General features: G+C 38.5%; 2 protein-coding genes across 7 annotated transcripts; both read right to left on the bottom strand.

Moving 5' to 3' along the window:
* Positions 1–704: 704 nt before the first annotated feature.
* Positions 705–11,164, bottom strand: LOC117541106 (charged multivesicular body protein 5-like). Of its 6 annotated transcripts, XR_004568270.1 has the most exons (9): positions 10,989–11,164; positions 9,976–10,080; positions 9,526–9,572; positions 9,089–9,182; positions 8,753–8,824; positions 8,460–8,568; positions 2,463–3,075; positions 1,754–2,364; positions 1,367–1,596 (listed from the first exon to the last, which is right to left on the bottom strand). XR_004568270.1 is itself a non-coding variant. In XM_034208236.1 (8 exons), exons 1-8 carry the CDS (start codon positions 11,055–11,057, stop codon positions 6,811–6,813), a joined length of 672 nt encoding a protein of 223 aa, XP_034064127.1. In that variant the 5' UTR covers positions 11,058–11,164; the 3' UTR covers positions 6,424–6,810. The 6 variants fall into 6 exon arrangements, 5 of the variants coding, with proteins under 5 accessions (XP_034064101.1, XP_034064108.1, XP_034064117.1 ...); XM_034208236.1 differs by lacking the exons at positions 1,367–1,596; positions 1,754–2,364; positions 2,463–3,075 and adding exons at positions 6,424–6,861; positions 7,667–7,791; XM_034208244.1 differs by lacking the exons at positions 1,367–1,596; positions 1,754–2,364; positions 2,463–3,075 and adding exons at positions 6,425–6,861; positions 7,667–7,782.
* Positions 11,165–13,399: 2,235 nt separating this feature from the next.
* On the bottom strand, positions 13,400–22,140 carry oprk1 (opioid receptor, kappa 1). The gene is made up of 3 exons (XM_034209596.1): positions 21,832–22,140; positions 20,850–21,202; positions 13,400–16,053 (listed from the first exon to the last, which is right to left on the bottom strand). The coding sequence occupies exons 1-3, from the start codon at positions 22,065–22,067 to the stop codon at positions 15,515–15,517; spliced, it is 1,128 nt and encodes a 375-aa protein (XP_034065487.1). The 5' UTR covers positions 22,068–22,140; the 3' UTR covers positions 13,400–15,514.
* Between the last annotated feature and the right edge of the window lie 1,888 nt (positions 22,141–24,028).

Below are 24,028 nucleotides of genomic sequence, written 5' to 3'. Positions count from 1 at the left end.
TGTATCGAATCCCGCTCAATCCCTTGTATGTCAGAACATGTAAAAGTGGACCTTTTTTATTATTTTACCATACTTTTGGGTAGGTTGTGAATAAAATCAATGGATCATTTACGTTCTTCACCACAATCATTCGTGATTCATTGTATGTTTAAATTATTGTACTTTGTAACAGAAATCTTCAAAGTAATTCATGTTATCAAATCAATGAAGTTAAGAGTAAAATATTTGCCTCTGAAATGTAGTGCAGTTGAAGTAGCATGCAAGACATTTCCCTGTAAGGGATTAATAAAGTGTATCTTCTTCTTCTTCTTCTTCTTCTTCTTCTTCTTCTTCTTCTTCTTCTTCTTCTTCTTCTTCAGTAAGTACATCATTGTACAGTACTTATATAGATGTACTTAATATAGAATCTTACTTAGAATATAAGTATATGACAAATATGAGGATTATTGTTGTTTTGTGCATTTATTATTATAATTAAAACTTTTAATAAATGTATTAAAACCTAATAACAAAGTATTAAGTAAATACAACAATAATGAAAGTGAAATATGATGATGAAATATTCAAAACAGAAACATCCATAGTTGTTTTATATTTATTTATATATTTCAAACAACAATAATAATAACAACAACAATTATTACAATATTTATAGTCAAATGTAAAATAAATACAAATAACAAGACAATAAAAACAGTGCAAAATATAACAAAGTGAAAAAGTTGTAAAATAAATAACAAATATTTAAAAGAAGTTAAAAACACAGAAACATCCAAAACTGTTTTATACGTGCTATGAGGTCACAACAACATTGTAATACCAATATAAACAATAATAATAATAATAATAAAAGTGTACTATATATAACATAACTAATTAAACAGTGCCATAAAATGTAAAGAAATAAAGTGTCAAATAAATAACAAAATGACCCACCTGCTCACAACATTTTTCCCCATACCTTCTCTGCTCCAGCACAGCCCTCCAGTCCTCATAGGACTGGGTCTCTGATTCTTGACAGGACCAATTGCCAAAGTACTGTAAATGGGCTTCCTGTCTTTGTTGCACTTTTTACAAAGGATGGTGTCTGTCTTTTTGACATACTTTCTTTTGCCTGATCCAGATTGCTCCCTCTCCTCTTTTCCTTTCCTGTACTGCTGTGTGGTGTACGGCACGTTACTCTGACCGGATGTTAGTGCCTGAGTAGCTGATAGCATTGGCATGTTGAGAAGCATCATCTGAGAGCTTCCAGGCACAACCTGTGAAGGTCCAGGCACTTGAGGAAGCTGCACAGATGGTACCATGTATGGTGTTGAGAAGGGTGGAGTCGGTGCAAGGAAGGGAAGAGCATAGTATGCAGGTGGTGGTGGGACCTGTGAGATGGCCACTGGTTGTGATCTCTTCTGGAGCTTTGCCTCACCAGCAGTGTTTGGTGGCAGAACAAAGGTGTGAGGCTCAGCCAAACTGCCAGGATACAGAGATGTCCCTTTCTGCATTGCCACAAGAAGCTGCTCAGGTCCTGCCATGCGAGCGTCAGGAGCGGGGATACCCTGCTTCAGGACCTGCTCTTCCTGAGACCTGCAGCGCCTGCTGAACCTGCGCAAACATGAAACAATCAATTATAACGAACAAAATGGAATATTTGTAATGAAAAAAGTTGGGATTATTTTGAACAGTAAATCATTTTATTGGGTAAGTATTACAGTGTAAGTATACATGTTTTGCAGTATATGCAGTATGCTTATTTACTCACCATTGTGTGACAGTTGCAACATTCACTTCTGGGAGCTGGATGGTGGTCTCAGTCATCACCTTGGCGTTGGTGATCACGCACTCTCGGATGTGCTTATAAGCACGTATCACCATTTTGAACCGGGCCTCCACCGCTCTGTTGCAGTTTGGCCACTGTGCAGGACTGTGAGCCCCAATGAAGCACCTGCAAATCCAACAGAATACTTATTATTATGAATTACTAAAGATTGAGATGTATTTGTACTTTTCTGTAATTTGACTTCCCTAAAGTTATGGGGGAAACCCAGAAAGTGTTGTTCTGCTTTATTCCATCCGACACACACACTTGCTTATTGTATGTCTCTTAAGTAATTGTTTGTTTTGGACCCAAGAAAGGAAAGGTGGTATTCAAGTAAATAAGGATCCTTTAATAACCTTGACTACACTTATTAAAGTGAAGACAGTATTTCAGCCAGTTTCAGTCATGTTAAAATGTTGTAGATAATGTCTCTGTGTTTACTTAATGTAACAAACTCTAGTTTGGGTGTGTGAGGGTGGATGCTGGGGCCTTTGCTGCCTCGAAGGACACAGGCAGTTGGATGAGGTGGGGTTTTTGCCGTGCACGGACCAAAGCTAAATAAAGACAAATTAAGGACAATCAGATAAACATCACAAGTATTGAAGAGTACTAAACATTAAAAATAAGTGTTATCAAATAAATGTTTGCTTACAGGGTTTGGTTTTGAGGGGGGGAAACCAGCCGTTTCACTGCGTTTGTCAGGCTCCTTTGATTTGGCACCTTCTGTCCAACCAAAAGGGAGCGGAGTGAAGAGGTTGAGGCATGCTGGCTGGTCCCAGCTTGCTGGGTGGGAGCAGCATGCTCTGTGGTGGTCAAGTGCTGGGCAGGGGGAGTGACCTGGGCAGGGGGAGTGTGCTAGGGAGCTTTGGCAGCATATTGTTCTTCTTTCATGGCAATGGCAATTCTACCAGAAGGAAAGAGCTCAATATACTCTTTGAAACAGCCCTTATTCAGGGCATGTTCTTTGGAGTCTTTGCAGCCTCCTGTCGGGTCTCTTTTCATTGCTGCCACCAGGTAAGCAGCATAGCCAAGATAATTTTCCGCCACCCAACGGAAAGTCTGCCCGCGAAACAGACCAAACTGGATTTCAAAGAAACCCAGCAGGTGTCTTCTGTTGGATGGATCTCCACGGTGCTGGGTTATGGCTGTTCTGGCCTTGTCCATCACTTCCTCGGGGGAAAGAGGTCGAATCCACGGCCTGGCTTTGCTTCCAAAGTGTCTGTCATGTTAAGACTGCCGTCAGCCCGTTTCCAGATGTTTTCCATCTAGAGAATAAGAAAATAGTCATATTTATAAAAAACAAAAGAAATATATCATTTATAATAAATATTTAATAAACAAGCTGTAAAAGATTACATATTGATTCAAAGAAAAACTGTTGACTACATACAATAAGAATTAAAGATGAATACAAACTAGTACAAATGCAGATTATGCATTTAAATCAGGGACGTGCACAGGTACGGGCTAATGTTGCCCGGGCAACGGCCCGTTTGGCATTTTTGGCTGACCTGCCCCTCTGGAGAAAGCGAGAGTTTGTTTTTGTTTTTTCTGTTGTGGCCGAATCAACATGATAAGCCCACAATTAGTATTGTAGCGTCTCGCTGCGGGAAGCACACTTTGTCAGCGCTGTTATCTGCTGGTGCGTTAAAGACCACATCAGTGTCGGATTTTGGAAACTTGATTTTGAGTTGTCTCGTGGCAGTTAGGGTATAAGGGACAAACCAGGGGACTTTACTTCCTCTTGATACTGTCGGTTATTTACAAAAAACACCTAAATATAGCCTTTGTTATTGTGCTTCTGTCTTTCTGTGTCTTTTCATCTGTAAACTCCCTCAACGCACCGCTCGCTCTCTTTTCTTGATCGCCCTCTCACGGGTGAACAGTTCAATGTCCCGCTTCAGTGTAGGATTTCTGCCATGTCTCTACCACTTCAGTTTGACCATCTCTGTTACTAAGTTATGGAATACTAAATAACTAAGTAATTAGATACCTTACCGTTACTGCGCTCATAAAGAATAATAAGAATAATGCGTATTGAACTGGTTTAATTAATTAGTGAGTTTATTTAAGCTAATTAGCTAGAGGCTCTATTTTATCAGTATGTCTGCACAGCAGTTACAATGGTCAAACTACATTAGAACAGAATTGTCCCCATTTTGTCTTTAATAGTTACTAACATTAGATATTTTAATGAGATATGGACCACAGAACATTTTAAAAATCAAGTCACCGAATGCAAGTAGTCGCCTTAGCTTATTTTGTTATGAGATGTGAATCACTGTTCAATTTAGTTGATGTAATAATCGTTTGGTTTCCTTTACAAGTTAAAAACAAGTTACAATTTTCAAAAGGTCTTGTGTTTTTTTTCGGGGGGAGGCCCTTTTTCCAGTTTAGAGCAATAGCCCCTCCAAATGTCTGTGCACGTCCCTGATTTAAATGTAATCAATCAATCGAAATGTAAAAACAGCATATATTTTGTATGAAAAACTTGACTTCATCGTAACTGTTTAATAATGTCCTCTCAATTATAGTGTATTAAAGTACCTTACGATGGAAATAGGCCTGCCTAATCAAGTAGAGTACAAGTATTTCATTAAAAAAAGGTGGTGTAACTGTAAAAAGGTGGTGTAAACTGCATTGTAACTTCCCTTCACTGTGCCCCCCCAAAAACGGGTATCCGGTTACAGTCAAGGGCAAGATTTGTTTTGCTCTTGTTTTATTTGTATATCATGCTCGCTTAAAAACTAAATTAACTTTTAAAACACGTCGGTCGCTGCCATAGACTGTAGATATAAAGGTCGCTGCACCGGTGACAGAGAACAAAAAGACAACAAAAGAAGCTCCGCTCGCTCGCTCCATCCCGTCCCGTCCGTGATTCTCTCTAGCTCATACCGTAGTTATGTTAGTCCTTAACTTTAGCTGGGTGATGTCATAAACAGGCATGTTATTTAGCCAGATATGTCAACATTAAATGTACGATACATGTACAATAATCCGCTACCGGTAAACATCACGGAACGGCGGGACATGTCCGGTTCGCTAGTCATTTGTAAAATGTCCCTGAGAATGTTGTTTACTTAAAATATATCTATACATCTAATATGACAGTTTATAAGCGTTGACAACATAGTTAAGGATGATGTACTTACTTGTGATGTTGGAAACAAATTAATCTCTCGCTCGCGGCGTCCGCAGAGTATACCCCGCCTACGGAGACGCTGATTGGTCAATTCTTGGTTGCTGCGGAGCCAATTCTTGGTAACAATACGGGCGCTGATTGGCCAGAGCTCTCAATTCTTGGTAGAATCTTGGTAGAATCTTGGTAGCAGACGTGAACGTGATTGGCTGTCGCTACCAGGAATGGCTCGACTCACAGGTGACGGGGAATATCATGTTACAAACTGTACAGTCTACAAGTGTCCTCTCAGAGAAGTAGTTTCCAGATTTATCCACACGGTTTCCATCATGAATTTGTATAGCCCAGACTTTGAATTTACATTTTTGATTAAAAAACTACATGCCATAACAGGGTTAACTCCTGTCAAACATATTATAATGCCTCCTATGTTCGAGATGTTTAAGCTTTTAAACGAACATACAGTAGGGAAGGTGCAATATTTGATTTATGTATAAATACAATAGGGAAAAGTGCAATATTTGATTATGTATGAATGCAATAGGGAAAGTGCAATATTTGGTTATGTATGAATACAATAGGGAAAGTGCAATATTTGATTATGTATGAATGCAATAGGGAAAGTGCAATATTTGATTTATGTATGTGCAATAGGGAAAGTGCTGTACCTGTATGTTTCTTGTTTGTTTCTTTGCCATGTGATATGTGATCTCTGTTCTGTATCTATGACTGATTGTCCTAAATGTTTTATGTTTATTATCTCGATGCCCAAGACACATTTCTCCTAAGGGAGACAATAAAGCTCTATCTATCTATCGATCTACATGGTACTCGCAATATCAGGAAGGATGTCATAAAATGTTTGTCAATACCAAACAAAGTCCATTTGAAGGTTAAACTTTGTGTGTTTGTAATATATCTGGAGGACTTTATACAAACAGACTAAACTTTCAAAATGGAGTTGATTTAAATATGATGTATTGAATTATAGAGATTTGGATGAAGACGTTTTCAACATTTTTACACATTGAGTTAACGTGAAAAAGAGACCTTTTTAGGAAATGATGTACAAAGTTGTTTGTAATGTCTCTCTGTAATATGGTTGGCTTTATGTTTATAGACATCTCTTTTTCTAGTCACTTAAATATAATATTGGATGGATTACTCTATACCAAATTATGTTTTTCCAAAGTATAGTGTGTCAAAATCTGGATTTATAAGAAACTAGTAAATACATCTGTAAAATAAATACAGTGGAGTAGATGTACAACATTTGCTTCCAAAATGTAATAGAGTAGAAGTATAAAGTGTTATAAAATGGAAATACTTCGGTAAAGTACAGGTACCTAAAATCTGTACTTATTTATAAAGGAAAAAGCACTTTAATACACTTCACAGTGACTTAAAGATGTTAAATGCAATGATTTGGTGTCCTGGTTGAAAAATAATTAACCAAAGAATGCAGTGGTAAGTTAAAACACATAATTTAATTTGCATGTTTAAAATAATAGAATAATCTCCACTTGTAAGACAAAACTAAAACATAACAGTGATGACAGAACAACACACAAAACAAGAACACAATTAAGACAAATAAAAATGAGCTTGGTAATACTGGTGATGGACGAGACTGATGGATAAGTGCTAGACAGGAGGACGGAAACAAACAAAAGGGGAATCATGTTTTTAAAAAAGGTCACACAAGGCCACATGCTAGCACGGTAGTGTTAAAAATACACAACCCAACACACGGATGGCTTCAAAATCGTAGTGTTCTCAGGTCAAACCTTTTGCATGTATAAATGTTACTCTTATAAAAGTGTTTTCAGTTGAAGTGCAGTTGCTTTAATCCATCCCTTGTTTACGAGGCAGGAATCTGTGGCAGGCCGAACTCATCCACCGGAACGCCGTCCTGAAATGACAAAAACAAAACACTTAAAAAACAGAGGTCTATCCGAGGCCCCCAACAGCTTAAAAGACCAATCTAATAAGCAAGTTCACCTTGTTTGCTCAAAGTGAAAATGTAGCATGCGTACAGTCATCATTTGGGTTATAGTAAAAAATCATATGCTGGTTTTGCTCCTTGTGTGTCTTAAAAACAGTTTTTTAAGATAGAGATATTAAAAGGGCATATTTTCTTTTTTAAAGGAGCCAATATAATTAAATGTCGTTCATGTGATGAATAGAACTATTTGGAAAAGAAAGTGATCAATATTCAAAAGGAACTTAAAAGTGTTAAATAATTAAAATCAAATAAAAACCTACACGATTTACTCCCAAAATATGAGACGTGTGATTTTCATTTTTAGTGGAGCAGAACACTGAAAATGATATCAACAGTCTCATACATTATAGCCCGTTAACCTCAAGAAAATATTTAGTTGACAAAGCACACATGATGCTGTGGCGCGGTGGAATAGTGCGTTGGTGTTCGGATCAGGGGAGCACAGGTTCAAACCCCACTGCAGTCAGCATGTCGTTGTGTCCCTGGGCAAGACACTTCACCCCAAATTGCTCCTGTGGGGATTGCCCACAGTATTGAGTATGTAAGTCGTTATGGATAAAAGTGTCTAACATGTAATGTAAATGTGAAGCATGCAAAATAAAGAGATTTATTTTATTTTTATTTCACTTCCATGCATTCTTTATTCTGTAATTCTCCACTTGGTGCCTTCATTATAAAGTGTTAGTGACCACGATCTTCTGAATACTGTTACCTTGTTTGTCTTGGCGTCGCTGGGCATTCCCTCTGGGATGGAGGGGGAGGCCGAGGCGTCGTCCAGGTACGAGCTGTCGTCGTCCAGCAGCAGCTCGTCGCCCAGCGCGTCCAGCTCTGATTGTTCTCAATTGTTAATAGAGTGAATATGAAAGACTATTTGTGTCAATCAATAAGGGCTGCACCATTAATCGCAAACTTATAGCAATTGCAACATGGACTAGTGCAATATTCAAATCTCAGGAGGAACAATATTGGTTAAATGCTAAATATGATGTCATAAGAATCAAATTTAAATCTAAAGTATCGTGGTGCTGCAGAGGTGCTACAAATCCTCTTTTACAGACTGATTAAACATTTTTGTTTGCTACAGATCCTCTTAAAAAGTTATCTAAATATGTTTTTCAATGATATTGAGCAAAATGATCATTCCCTTAAATATCATGAATATCATATTGCAATTGGAATACCAGTCAAAATGATCACGATGAGTTATTTTTCCAAAATCATGCAGATCTACAGTCAATTACTTTCATGTTTGCCTGTGAGCGTGAACAATAGTTACATTCTACAGTTCTCCACCTGTGTTTTTAATTCTGGTTAAATCAAGTCAAATTCCTCGTACGTACCTGGTAATAAACCTGTTTCTGATTCTTGTTTCAGAATTTTTTAAGTATTTTGTGTTCTGTTTTGAAAAGCTTAAAGAACCATTAGTTGTTTCTTTATTAAACTGGCAGCATCAAAATGGCGTGGGCCCAGAGACTAAATAAAATAAAAAAACATGTCAGGTATACCTGCTTCAAGATCATCCTCGTCTATATCTGGAGTGCCGTAGCTGCGGCTCAGCGCCTCTTGAACCTCGCTGGCGTCCTCCATCATGTCCTCCAGTTGGTCCTGTAGATCCTGAAATATCAAACATCCATGATCACTCAATATGTATCAACTCTGAATGAAACAAGGGTACGTCTTGACATAGTTTAAGACATTCTGAGGCACAAATAGAGAAAATAGATGATCCTTTGTTAGCATTGATGTTCAGTGTACCTATTATTGAATTATAACACAAACAGTTTAGCGGTAAACCTACATCGATTTGATCAACTTTGACGTCCTTGTAAGCTATTTTCATTTCCTTTGCACCGATCTTCATGGCCTCCACCTGTAAACAGAAAATACATTGCACAAGGTTTATATTTTGTCATAGGTAAAAAGGACATTATTCGCCCTGGAATATAATCAGTTATGTGTCTTTTTCAGGTAGAGACACATGGAAAAAGATGAAACGTCTGAATCTGAATATGTGAGATTTCTTGTCTCAGGCACTCCATAGGTATTTAAGACGGCACGAGAGGACTGTTTGGCATGACAACGTTTTATCCCTTACTTAACACTAAGTTTGCTTATCAAGTCGTTTGGCTCTTACGGTTGTTTTGGTGTCCTTTAATGTCTGGATGGTGTAGTTTGTCTGCTCCATGTTGAAAGACTGCTGAGCCAGCTGCTCTCTTTGACCTTCATACCTGTGTAAAACAAACACAGGTGAGTTTTAAAACAATGAGCACTTCATATTATTCTAAGTAGAGCCATTCCAATACTGGATTTTTTAAGGCTGCAATAGATAGACATTCGAGTGGCCATATATTGGCTAATATTTGTAACATGCAAGCATTTTTTAATGAAGAATGAAGCCCTAAACTGTATTGATCATGAATCATAACCAAGGAAACTGAAAAGTAACCCTGTAATGGTGACACAACTTATGAATTATAGTATTGACATATATGGCATTTCCATACAGAAACATATTAATACAGTACTTATTTATTTATATATCTTAGGGTATAAACTGTGCAGTGGACTCACATTCTCTTCTGCTTCAGGACTCTCAAAGCCTTCTGTTTGACCATGTTCTGTATTAAAAAAAAAAGGAATCATGATGTAGGGCTGCTCAATTAATCCTATTTTAATCGCGATTACGATTATGGCTTGCAACGATTACGAAAACAACGTAATCGAAATAAAACGATTATTTTTATTATTATTACTTTTTTTTTTCAGTTGAATTACACTTAAAGTTCAGGGTAATCAACTGTTAAAAACATACTGTTCAAAAACATTTTCTCCAATACATGGATGTTTTCAAAGTCAATGAATAGCATTCAATAGCATTTAATAATCGCAATTACAATTATTGACCCAAATAATCGAGATTATGATTTTTGCCATAATCGAGCAGCCCTATCATGTTGCATTAACCTGAAAAACAATCTTGTAATCTTCATAATTCCTATGGTTTACTTGTGTTTGTGATACCTTCGAGGGCCCGTCTCTCATCTTCTTCATCTGATCTTTGTACTTCACAAGCTCAACGTCTAGTCTGCCAATCTTCTTCTCTATGGACTCTGATCTTGCATCCACCTGCAGAAAAGAGGGGGTTGATTAGAGGAGTATTGATTTGCAGCATCCTTGCAGAAGAAACACACAGCCTTAATACCCAACCTGTGTGCTGCATGAGGAAGACAGGAAGGGAGACAGAAAGCGCGTAAACAGCATAGGCTACTATGTTCCCAAACTCAATAATTTCTTAATTTGGCAAATCAAGGACATCTTTCAAAGAGTAATATGTTTGCATCAATGTTTTTCTTACATTTAATGTATTTTTCTCTAGGTCAATATGTTGCAAACACCTAAAGCTCGTAGCCTATTATGATAAATACCTTGAAACCACCTCAAAGTTGTGGGCAAGACAATTTTTTCTTAAATTTAGACATTGCCCCGACCCAAACAATATAAATAAATATACATATATTTATTTAATTTGATTTAGTTATATTATCATCTCGTTTATTCTAACAACTAATATTGTAATTCACTTGTTTTGGTTCTTTCATTGATTGAAATGTATTTCACTGTATTTGTTATTATTATTATTTGTTGTAATTTTGCTTGAGTTATAAATTATATAAATAAATGTTATTTGGGCTGCCTTTGAATTTCATAATTGTATTTGCTTAGGAAACACATGTCAAATGTCATGCTAATAAACCCCATTAACCTGAATTGATAGCTCTCATTTCACAATCAAGACCCTGGAATATATAAGGATAAGAAAGCTAGAGGTGTAAAAGCATGAGCAAAGGAAAATAATTGACGGCTGTTGGTTAACAAATATATACCTATTTCACAGTCTAAACCAGAATGAAAAACAAAAGCGAGGGGGTATTTATATTGCTGGTAGTGGGGCAGGTGTTTGTTAACAGAAGCATGTTAGCAGTGTTAGCTCAGTGATGGCACCTGAGGTTGTAAACAACAAAACAGAGACTCACATTTCCGATACAGTCCGACAGATTTGGAGTAGGCGACTTCGGCTTTCCGCGTCCAAATATTCGGTTCATTTTCTAAACGTTTTGTAGCTTTATTTCGTAGCTTTATTTAGATGAAATACAAAGAAACATCAAATGAAAACGGATTTACACCCGGAAGTAACGGTTCAGACGCAAACGGTTCCTATTGGTTGGTGTGAACGGTTGTGGCGAATGAGATGAGGTATTTTCTCCAAACACGCCTGCCCCCGTGTGGCCAGTAGAAGAAGTGCAGCTGTAGTGAAAACCCATTGTCCCCGCAGATGCACTAGTCTTTGTTAAACCTCCACACTGCAGATACAGAGAGGGATTGAATGCAGCTTTTAATTATATTGTTGACCTAACTTTACTCTACTACATTTATCTGAAAGCTTTTGTGACTTTAAATACTTGGATTATTAGCAATACAATATCAATCAATCAATCAATGTTTATTTATATAGCCCAATATCACAAATGTTACATTTGTCTCAGTGGTCTTCACAGTTTGTACAGAATATCAGTATGACAATACGACACCCTCTGTCCTTTGACCCTCACATCGTACAAGGAAAAACTTCCAGAGAAAACCCACAGTTTAAAGGGGAAATGGGAGAAACCTCAGGGAGAGCAACAGAGGAGGGATCCCTCTCCCAGGACGGACAGACGCGCAATAGATGCCGTGTGTAATAGAAATAGAAACAATAGATACATCAACTAATAAATGATGACATTATAGGTTAATATTTCTATAAGTATTTTAAATTGGCTCAACATTTACCATCAGCGATAAACCCAATAATGCTTCAATATTCATAATCCGGTATGTTGATATACATTATTCTGAAAGGGGCTATAACACATAATGAGCTATTTTACTTTTGGTACTTTAAATATATTTTGTTACTAATACTTTTGTACTTTTACCTAAGGAAGTCTTCGGTACTGCAAATTGTACTTAAGTGTGAGGTCTGAGTATTTCTTACATCCATAGGAATATAATCCCATCTGCATGTAGGCCTAAATATGATTTGGTAGCAAACAAAGGTAATCATAAAAGTATTAGTGCTTTTTTTTAAAAAAAATCAAAATGGTTTCATGAGTAAGAGGGTTACTATATGTAGACTTCACTGTGTGTCATGGATAATTTAATTTAGTTTATGAACCGCCTGTTTGTAAATGTATATCAACACAAGCCAAACTGGCAACGACTTGTTCTCAATTTATGTATTGTGAAAACCAGTAATACAAGTAATAGCAAAATTCTGTTTTTGTCAATCATTGTTTTAGGATGTGCTTTATGCAGCTGCAGTGATTGAGGGTTTTCCCCTGAACGATGAAGTCTATTAGAGCCTAATTAGGCACAGGAGCCTATTTCTGAACCTGGCTATGTAATGGCTTCCCAATGCACACAGACCTTGACAGACAGAAAACTGCAGTAATCTTGGTCATTATGGCTAATAGCATAATCAACGCACACAGGAACTGACTGATTTAATATGCCTCTCAAATCTCTGAGAATCCCTCTGCATACCATTAGGAAAAACCTTTGTCCTTTCCAATAATGATCATGGCCACCTGGTGGATGGACATCTCATTTTATGTTTACCTCTTTCCAGCACTTTTTCAATAATTGTGTTTAAAGTGCAATACTGTAATTACTATATATATAACTTACACTAATTATAACTGTAAATTTAAACATAGTTTTGCTGTATTTTATATATCTATATTTTGTATGACCAATAACATTTCATGAACGAGACATTAGTCTGCATAGTGAACATGAAATGGTATTTATTGTCAACACATTTGTGCAAATTATATCCACAATTTAAAAAAGCGGAAGCCTCAAACGCGAAGTGGAAGTAGCGGCAGGAGAAAGCAGGCGTGTCAGTAATAATTATATAGCAGTACTGGTATTAGCACAAGTATTGTAACTACAGTATTATCAAATATAATACATGACATGAGTAGTATTTCAGCGGGAGCATAGTCCCAATAGGCCCAAAATAAACTTCATAGAAACCAAACAGGTCATGCTAATGCAAAATTAGACACCATTTACAAGATCATAATTAGATATTAAATACAAATGTCTGTATTAGATTGAAAATATTCTGCAGTTATACACTATTCTTCCCTAACTACCAAATTATTCTGTAATTAGACATGACACTAAATGCTATCAACATGAACATAGCAATACCATTTTTTTCAAACCAAATGGGCAGCAACTATAGACTGTATATACTGTATAATGGTCATAATGCAATTTAGCGCATGGCCACCAACGAAAAAAGGAAACACTTACTTTGGGTTGAGTTGAAGTGAAAACAGAGGATACACTTTGATATTGATCTTTAAATGAAGCAAACTCACTTTTCACCGCTTTAATGTGACACATGGAGCATGTTTTGATATTCAAAGCTAAAAGATACAGCAACATATCCAACAGATACAGTCAATTTATAATGCAACAGCACATTATACACACAGTATGTGGTGCTCAGACCTGAGCTGATCATTTGAATATGAAAACAATATTTTCTATTGTTTAAAATACAGTATTTGAGGAATAGATAAGAAATACATACCAGTAACCAACAGGGGTCCTCAGTAGGACTTCTAGAGTTTTAAAGATAATGCTACAATAATTAAAAGCAGTACGTTTATACCACAACATACTTTCATATCATTAAAGGGAAAGAAAGGCAGCATCAAAATGGATGTGGCTAATTGCTGATCTTTTAAAATAAGCAAAATAGCTGAGTTTAGAGGCCAATTAATATAAGGCACACATAAAAACATGTTCTGCTATAACTACCCTATCAGATTTAGACAGATACATATATTAACAGGTTGCTCTACATTAAGAAAAACCATCACAAGCATGATTTGATCTAGTGACTCGTATGAAAGCTAAAATAATTCAGGAAACAAAGACAGTAATCAGTTACATGTAAACACCCAATTTCCAAGACAATAAACTAATGAGTTCATTGTTATTTACAGTATGAACATTGAATTGCACCAAACACCAAAAGGCATGTTGGATTGATACATATGTGGTTGTCATGTGAGCTGTTTCCTTGGAGCGCTGTAACCCAGTTTTTCAAATAACTAGTATTTCAGACAAGGTGTGAACAGGCCAGTTAACGTAACAATGTATACAACCAACACCTACTGCCTGGAATAAAAGGTGTGGATCGGTGTCAGATGTAATTGTAGTTTGTTAAAATGGCTTCAAAGAACAAACTGTGCACATAGCTTTGAGACCAAAGCCTCATCAAAGTCAGCCATCAGTCAAGAGGAAAATACTTAATGTAGTACGTTCTAGTAGTGACTTACACAGGATGATCCCTGAGAGATTACTATATTACATTACATATCATTTTGTTAGACGCTTTTATCCAAAGCAACTTACATACATTCAATACTGTGTCTTGCCCACAACGACATGTTGACTGCAGTGGGACTCGAACTTGCTGCCCCCTGATTCGAAGTCCATCACACTACCCACTGAGCTACAGCCTCCCTATATATTTTTCATGGGTTCACTGCCAATCATATAGACTATTCACACATTTTTACAGCATCAAAAATACAATTCACAAAAATACACAATCAGTTAAAAACAATACCCATAATGCAGTTTGTTCCCGAAATAATTAGGGCTGATTTCTTTTTTAAATTTTGTTCACAAACCACTAGTTGACTTACCAAGTAAGGTGAACAAAATCTGGTCAAGCTACATAATAATAAATCATTTTTGGTTTGTCTCATCGTGACATCTTAATCATATTTTCATTGTTCATACCAACAATGTGAACAGTAATGACACTTTGCTTTTCTTTGCTGGATTTCAGCTTTGTACATTTTATACATTTCAAAATATTAGATTTATTATCTGGGTTGTGACTCCAGAGGCATTAACTACACTTCACAATCACGGTCTCAAAGGCTTAAACCTAAAGTACATTTTAAATGATTGTTCCAACAATCTTTATTTTTCTAAATGTCAACAGATCCCACGGAAAAACAAACTTTAAAAGAAAAATGTCTCAATACTTTCTCACTTCTCTACCCTGTGTGTAGCCCTTAGCCCCAAGCACAATCATTGTCACTGTTACATATAGTAATAAGAATTGCTATCATGTAGTAAATAGTAAATTAAGTTGTAAATGTAGTAAATGATCAGCGGTCGACTTGCAGTAACACTAGATTTATAATTGTTGAAGCGTAAATGCAATTGACAGAAGTCCCAAGATGAGGGAACCAGAAGTGCCAACATACTTACGAATAGTTGGGTTTAAGGACTCATTCCTGCACACTTGAACTTGACCTTTAAGTAAACTTGGCTGTGGAGTATCTGAGCATCACTCTGGATAAATAAATAAAAGCTTGCCCTGGTTTTAGCCCCTCCCTCAGATGGCAGTGGTGACTTGAGTCGGCAGGTCGTTGGAGTCCTCCCAGCTCTGACAGGGCATGAAGGACGTGTCCATGGCTAGTCATACGGGCCGGGCCTGCCTCCCACCCCCCCGGGCCTCTGTGGGACACGAGTGGTCCCGCAGGGTGCTCCTCACCCGACTCACCCCATGAGAGTCTCCGTGTCCTTTGACTCCGGGGCAGCAGAAGTCTCTGAAGCACCTCTTGAAGTTCTCGTCCAGGAAGGCGTAGAGGATGGGGTTGAGGCTGCTGTTGGTGTAGCCCAGCGCCACGCAGAAGAAGTAGGCGGCCATGACGCCGGTGGTCTCGGGAACGTTGCCATACAGCGCCTTGACTAAGATGAAGATGTGGATGGGCGTCCAGCACACCACGAAGACGGCGACCACCACCAGGACCAGGCGGGTGATCCGGCGGAGGTTACGGTCCTTCTCTCGTGAGCCTGACAGCAGGCGCACGCTCTTCAGACGCAGCACCATCAGCGTGTAGCAGACAGTGATGATGATGACGGGTGCCACGAAGCCAAAGATGAAGACGCAGATCTTCATCAGGGTGTCCCAGTAGCTGTAGGGTTCAGGGAACTGCAGGGCACACTCTGTAGTCCCTGTTAGTCCCATAACAACAGAGTTTACCAGTCAAACACAAAGAAAACATAATAAACCTAACCCCAAATTCAGAGGAAACCAAAAAGACAAAGAGTACTTAGCCAGAATCCGGTTCGTCACCTAGCCTCATAGTGCATTGAGCTTTATAATCGTGCACGATCTATCAAACTTTTGCTGGAAAAAAAATGCCTCCTTTGAGCTCAATTAACTAGAAGGACCTATAATGTCTATAATTGCTTCATCTATTCAGAAAGGATCATATCAACCCTACAGAACATCCTCTTCAGGAAAGAAGGATACTTGCTGCATCTAATTGAGATATTTAAGGCAAGGTTGGTGCTATGAAGTGGGGCTTGAAGTTTGAAATTGCTTGTTAGAGCCCCTTTGCAGCTGATAGATCTTTTGTCTACTTAGCAGGGAGGGACTGAACCAGAGAGAGATGAGCAGAAAGGCTTATCACTTCTATCAACACACACTATGTCATTATCTGCCCGTAAGAGCCAAGGGGATTGGTGGTGTGGTGAAGTAGATAGGGATCATATGGTTATCTTCAACGCATAACCACACCATAGCAGTTAGGGAGGATTTCACAGGAAGCTAAGTCTCTTCAAAGATGAATGAGGATTTTAACCATTAAAAACACCATTTAAAGCTGTTACAAGTTAAATATTAGTATTCCCCCAATAATGGAACCGCATACATTGGCTGTATTGGCTGCGAGCAAACCTCTAATGTTTGCCAAACTCGTTCCTCTGATTACTTAAGATCAGGGGTGCACATAACTTTTTTGCCCTGGTTCTCAAAGGAGCACCTGGAGATGTTGCTTGGTGCGCAGGGTCGGCGTCATGGGGGGTCATTCGCGGGCCATGCCCCCCCAAATGAGTCACTGTGCCCCCCCAACGCAGGGTTGGCAAGCCTTGCCACTTTGCCGTTTTTTTCTTTTTTTAATCATATAAGTGAAAACGTTTCTACTAAAGGTTTTTTATGTGAAATACATCAGAAATAAAGAATACAAATATAAAACACAGCCTGAGGTGTGCTCACTGCTGCTCTCTGATTGGTGTGTTGCTTGACCAATGACCCCCGACCTTTTTTTTGTTATCATTACGTGGCTGTGTGTTTAGATGAAAGCCCAGTGGCGATCTGTTCATCTGTTATACTGATTATACAGTAAAGCCATCGAAAAGAATATGATATACAGTACAGTACAAGTACATGGGTCTCTGTGTTTCATTCAAGCTCGGCTCTGTGTGGCACGAGCGCATTTTGTGAGTGCGCGAGTGGTAACGTGGAATGTTGTTAGCATCTGGTTAGCTAGCTATGCTAACGGATATAAAGGGCTATTTCTACACCAAGGTGGAGGAGAGTCCTCTCCTGTCAGACTGAGAGGATCTTATAACGTCAGCTCAGTGAGGTAAGGACTCTCTCAGTGTTTAGATAGTTCACTTTAGTGTATCTCAGTGGGTCTCAAACGGTTTGGTCACCATTTATGTAAGTATTTTCGAGGAATACCTTTATATGATCATTATAGTTGTTAAAGAGAGAATACATGAAAAACGGGTATGAAATACTATTGGAAAGTAACAAGAATACAGTTTAAAAGGGGAATGATTAGTACAATATCCATAAAGAAAAAGTAAATCTGTGTACAGTTCTGTTTCATATGGATGCTGAGAGATGTAGGCTATCCATAGATTTCTTCATTTTGCTCTCAAAGTGCACCAGATTGATGCATTTAACTTCAATATTTAAAAAATAATCTTCCCAGGGGAGCATGCCCCCAGACCCTCCTAGAGGAGGTTAGGTCCACCCCCACCTAAAACATGTTCACATGGATAGGATACTAAATACATTTGCATACTTTTTATATGGTGGCCTATGTCCATATCAAATCAAATCAAGTTTTATTTATATAGCACATTTTTCAACGATTTTTGGTCGAGCCAAAGTGCTGTACATATAATAAAAAATAACCTACAGTAAAGACACTTTACAACAAATACAACAGCACAGTTTGTGCAGAATATCAGTATGAGAAAACGACACCCTCTGTCCTTATATGTTTCTGTTTTGGTGGTCGTGCCACAACCGTGCATGAATGCACAAGTCATAGGTGCGCTATACAATAGCACTACACCCCTGCAATGTGTGTGAAAGACAATAGACTTTACAGCATGTTTTTTTAAATTGAAGTTGCGTTGGTGTTTGTGTGTTGGTTGTTGACGGCAGTGTGTGCCCCCCCTTGGTAAATGATTTCCCCCCCATTCGATTTGTTCTAGAGCCGACCCTGTTGGTGCGCATCCTTAAAATGAAATAAACCGGACCTTTCGAGGGGTACTTGACTTTATGAAGGGAGGGGGGGGAGGTGCGCTAGTGAGCACGCAGCAGGGTTACTGTGTGGAGCGCATTAAGCAGACCCATCACGCGATAGCGAGGGGTAGAGTTCAAAATCTGTGTTTCCCCTTGCATTGCTAAGCTATTGCTAAGCTATTGCTAAGCTATTGCTAAGCTATTGCTAAGCTATTGCTAAGCTATTGCTAAGCTATTGCTAAGCTATTGCTAAGCTATTGCTAAGCTATTGCTAAGCTATTGCTAAGCTATTGCTAAGCTATTGCTAAGCTATTGCTAACATTCGTGAAGCTTCTTCCTCTGATAACTTAATGCAGGGTTGCCAACTCTCACGCATCTGGCGTGTGACACACGCTTTCACTCTCAATCTCACGCTCTCACTCTGCCCAAACTATTCTCACGCCAAAAACAAGAATACCGAAGATTAGAAACGGTTTTGAAAACTTTTGTCACGTAGTGATCGTCTTCTCAATAGAACATCTTTGATAATGTCTTCTGGCCAATCAGAATCAAGATAACGGCGTGGTGTTGTTGCAGGAAGTCCCGACGGAGAATACTTTTGCTGTAGTACATCTCTATATACATCGATACACATTACGTGTTGATAGAAATCAACACGTAATGAAATAAGACCCCACGGTTTGATGATTGATAGGTGTGTGGGCTGTCTTTCATTTTGGCACACAGAACAATGTAAATGTAAAGTAATTCACACATCCTCTTCCCTCTGTGAGGAGCAGCAGGTTCAGCTTTCAGAACAAAGTAATACAAAATTAAAATGGCATTCATTTTTTTAAATATGTCGGGTAGTAATAGATTTATTTATTTTTCTTCTCAAGAGAGTACCAGAATGTGTATTTTATGTTAGTATTTCAAAAAATCTCCTGGGGGGAAATCCCCCCAGACCCCCCTGCAGGGGTTGGATTTGCAGCATGTTAACTCTTTCACCTGTGGGTAAATTGCAGGATTGGCTCCAGGTCGCCCTTTTTAATTACTACAAGACTAATGTGCCTTTTTATTTCATACAGTTCAATTTGGATTAAGACAGGGAAATAATCTAACCCTCACGCGTGGCGTTTCACTGTCAAGGGGAGCGTGTAATTACATTGCAAATACTGATTTGAGCCCCACCACTGTATGGGCCCTACCATAGATTACCCAACAAAAATACTCTTGTGCCGCAACTGCCTATCCGTATTGCGCATGCGCAGATCTAAGATCTAGTAGAAATTATAAAAAAAGTAAAAGTGAGAGGGTTAATGTCTAGGCCAAAATAGATCAAAGAGTATGAGAGTGAGAGTGTGTTAATTAATATATTTGGCAGTTTGAAGTAAGTCTGTAGATTTGTTTGTGTGTGTGTGCGTGCTTCATGTATAGGCCTCTCACGACAATTAATTTTGTTGGATACATTTTCCCGGAAATTATTGTCGGCACCGTTGTATGACCATTTTAGAACACTGACATCATAATAAGAAAAGTACATCCTTTCAAACTGCTAGTCACATCCTCATGTAAATGGCAATTTATCGAGTTCATTTTTATTTATCGTACGATAAGTCAATTAATTGCTTATCGCGACAGGCACATAATAAAACAGTGGAAACAAACATGTGTTTGACTTTCATTAGTGAATGAAACTGTGTGTCCTTTATAGTCTTTGTCCAATATTGTGTATTTGTATATATTGTATATATATCCTGTATATATGCTAAGGTCCCGCTACTGACACGATAGCAGTCATTTTGTGCGTATGTGTAATTAAACCCATGATATCAAAATCTCACTCCAGCCAGGTACCCAAAGTTGGCAACCCTGACTTAATGTCAATGTTTAAAATGACTCACATTTTTTTCCCAGTTAAAATATGTAGATGAAAGAAAAAGTTTACAAATGTGGCTTAAAGGTAGGGTAGATAATTCACTTCAGAAACACTTTTTGTTATATTCCATGGAATGCTCTTAAAGGTGGGGTAGGTAAGTTTGAGAAACCGGCTCGAGATACACTTTTTGTTATATTCCATGGAATGCTCTTAACATCCCGATAGCAATGAATATCTTAAGTGCTTTGACAAAAAATCCATTAAAAAAATTCATCTGTGGCCGTAGTACTGTAAAAAGCACGACCAATTATTTTAACCGGTTGTGTACTTTCAATTTCTAGCGCACTCGAGCTGGTTTCTCCATTCTTACTTACCCTACCTTTAATACTCGATACACCAATGATGCACGTTCAAAGGGAATGTGGCGCCATTACAGGCGCCCAAAAGGCTTTTGATTGGTACCTTGAATCAGAGTACAGATACCTTTAGGTTTTAAAATTGTTGTGATAATACAAGAACGCAATTTAATAATATAACGGTGTATTATTTTTAGGTTCATTTTAATGGCGAAAGGATCACATCAGAGGTGGAGTCCTAGCAGTGTGAATGTATGAAAGGTCAAGGTACCGTTATTGGTCTTGGTGCTGCCCAGTATCATGGCGGGGATCCCGGCAGCAGACGACAGCAGCCAGATGATCACGTTGATGATCTTGGCCTTGACGGGCGTGCGGAAGTCCAGGGCCTTGATGGGGTGGCACACGGCCACGTAGCGGTCCACGCTCATCATGGTCAGGGTGAAGATGCTGGTGAACATGTTGTAATAATCGATGGAGATGAAGACTTTGCACGCCACCTCGCCAAACGGCCATGAGCTCAGCAGGTAGTCGGTACTCTGGAAAGGCATGGTGGTGGTGACCAGAGCGTCGGCCACAGCCAGGTTGAAGATGTAGATGTTGGTGGCTGTTTTCATTTTGGTGTATCTGTTGTGAGAAGGAGACATGAAGAGGTTGAAAGGATAAGATAGTCGTTTGGCTCCTTTTTGTGTTGTTAAACCCTTTAAAGGTGAACAAGGTTAATGAAATCAATTTCTGAGATGGAGTTTAGTGCTAAGCCGTTATCCTATAAAACAGATTGCAGTCAAAATTCTATGACACAAAGGGAACTAATGGGAAGAAAAATATATCTGAGTTGTCATCATGTCTTACCTAATTAAGTCTTTGAACTGTAATCAGGTTGACAAACAACACTTACAATGAAAAGACCTTTGAGAGGAAATATTGATTTCAAAGCTTTTACACTGTTTAAGGTATTGTTGTCATTGGTGAAGAGAATAAAACGAGCCCAGTTTACCAACTAAAACCCAATTTGAATGCACAGAAAGACAATATGGCCATACATTCAAACAGATATAACTGTTTCCCTTGAGATCAGATTAGTTCCTATGATAAGAGGATGCAATTGATCCAAAACAAATAAAGAAATACATTATTGCTATATGAATTGAGCAGTGAAACGCACGCAAATTCACACTTAATGTGAATTTGCGTGCAACTCGCATTGCTTTTGTCATGACTTGAATAACGGACATATTTCAGAGAGGAAAACTCACCTGATGATGACATACATCACCAAACAATTGCCCGCCAAGCCCACCACAAACACCACGGAGTACAACGCGACTATGATGGGGATGATGGGCGACATGGGCTCGGGTTCAGCGTCCCAGGTGCCGTTGGAGGTGTAGTTGAAGACGTCTGAGGAGCCGGGTAGATCGGTGAAGTTTGGAAAACAGTCCTCCGAGGGACACCTGTCCTCTTTGAAGATGTGCACCACGCTGCTCTCCATGGTGCCGATCGCTGCCTGCACCCGGATGTTCAACTTAAACAGAAATCTCTCCAAAACAAGCTGAATTTCAGATGATCGCTACCAAAACAAAACAAAACGAAGCAAATGTCTCTATTAGAACAGAATATGTCTCCAACGAAACCGCGCGCAACAGCCTGCGCTCAAGGACACCAGTGCACAAGTGAAACACCACCTTACCTTATTATCTGCTCCAAATAAAGTTCATGCAAATGCAACATAAGGAGTTTCTTATAAGAAGCTTAGACACTGATTGAAATCCGGAAACTGTGAATATGGCAGAAACAAAGGGTTTCTGGGTTAAAATGCGAGCAGAAAATCCACTGCCTGTGCCACCGCATGCGTCCCCGGAGGTGCGCACTGCGAGCCCGCACTGCTCATTCAGTGACATCAGAGGCTGAGCCAGCTGATAGACAGCATCCAGCAGAAAACCATACATTACACACAGCTGGACGTATATTTACCGTACACGATCAGTTATTATTTACTGGTAAAATGGTCAAATGCATATAATGCGTAATTTGTGTTATTATCACACGTTTTACATTCTTGTGTCTCTTAAACTGTTATATTTTGTTGCCAAAAAGGTGTTTTTTAGTTTGCGATTTGTGCCATTTTGTTAAAGCACTTTTTATTAGTATTATATACTCCCAAGCTGTCACCTTTACATCATTCAGCATGTTGACCTTATGTTATAGGTATATATTTTTGTAAGTATTCTGATGAGTTCACAAGTTGCCTGTTGAAAAAGTTAAACTACAAAATGGCTTGCACTTCTTTCTGAATATGTTTAAATTCCCATCAATGCTGCCATTAGATGTTCCCTAGCAACTCTTGTGAGAACAACGCCTACGATGCAAACATGAAGAGTCCAATCAGATGTTGAAGAGGCATCAAGTCAGAGAGACATCTTCAGATGAATGCATCTCCGAGCTCTGTGTATCATTTATGTTATTACATCTTTTCCACTGCCTTAAAGCATGAACCTAGGAATTTTCCTGACAGAGACACAAACAAACGCAGCACGGAGAGCTCAAAATCAAAATAAATGCTGTTAATAAAGATTACATGTTGACACAAATCATGGGTTATTCCTGTCAACAAGTCTCTCCTTTTATCTCCCTCAGCACAACAGAGACAGATTTCCACCAGCACGTAATTAGGTGGATGCTGTTTCCTTTCCTTCGTTTCATGCATTAGCACTTGTTGCTTAGAGACCCATCAGGGCCAGGTGTCATGAGGGACATAGCCTTTTCTAGGTGAGTTTAAATTGTTACTGACTGTAGAGGCCTGACTGTGAGATTCTTACAATATTAGGGACAGTCTTCAGCCTTGGACTGTTAATAAAGTATGAGTCACATCTTCCCTCTTTATAGAGCTCTGATCCCGGAAAAAACAGATGATGGTACCCAGTTATCTCTCAACAGGCAAACTCCTGCTGCTTGTGGTTCCAAAATGGTGAAACGAGCCCCCCCATTGATATCAGGACTGCAGAAAGTGCAAATATTTTACGTCAGAGACAGAAAACCCACTTGTTTTAACTGCACCTTAGCAATTAAAATATTAAAACAAAAATAATTTAATTCATTTTGTTCAAAAACAGTGTGAAAAAAGGTGCAGCAGCACAGTCAGAACATTACAGCATAAACACATCACAGTGGAGGCTCACAATACAAATATGAACCTGGAAATAGCATCATAAGGCCCCTTTAAAAATACAAGTACAATCATAAAAAATAATAGAGAAATATGAAATTGAACACCTTGATAAGCTACAGGTGTTTGAGAATAAGGGACCAGACACTCAACAGATATATTCCAAATATATCCTACTTACACATTTAGAATTGAATAGAGTTCATATACTATACAGAAATGGTTACAACCTACAGAACACCTAACCCTAACCCGAATAACCTTAGATATAAACTAATCAAATCCTA

The sequence above is a fragment of the Gymnodraco acuticeps genome, unplaced genomic scaffold (assembly GCF_902827175.1).
Source record: "Gymnodraco acuticeps unplaced genomic scaffold, fGymAcu1.1, whole genome shotgun sequence".
NCBI classification, from domain to species: domain Eukaryota; kingdom Metazoa; phylum Chordata; class Actinopteri; order Perciformes; family Bathydraconidae; genus Gymnodraco; species Gymnodraco acuticeps.
This window is presented reverse-complemented; position numbering and strand designations above follow the sequence as displayed.

Coding starts and splice junctions, on each gene's coding strand:
- LOC117541106 (XM_034208210.1), bottom strand. CDS start 1,866: ATGGTGATACGTGCTTATAAGCACATCCGAGAGTGCGTGATCACCAAC. Junction 1,597..1,753: donor GTTGCAACTGTCACACAATG/GTGAGTAAATAA, acceptor ATGTTTGCGCAG/GTTCAGCAGGCGCTGCAGGT.
- oprk1 (XM_034209596.1), bottom strand. CDS start 22,067: ATGGAGAGCAGCGTGGTGCACATCTTCAAAGAGGACAGGTGTCCCTCG. Junction 21,203..21,831: donor GTGATGTATGTCATCATCAG/GTGAGTTTTCCT, acceptor TTCTCACAACAG/ATACACCAAAATGAAAACAG. Junction 16,054..20,849: donor CAGCACCAAGACCAATAACG/GTACCTTGACCT, acceptor TGGGACTAACAG/GGACTACAGAGTGTGCCCTG.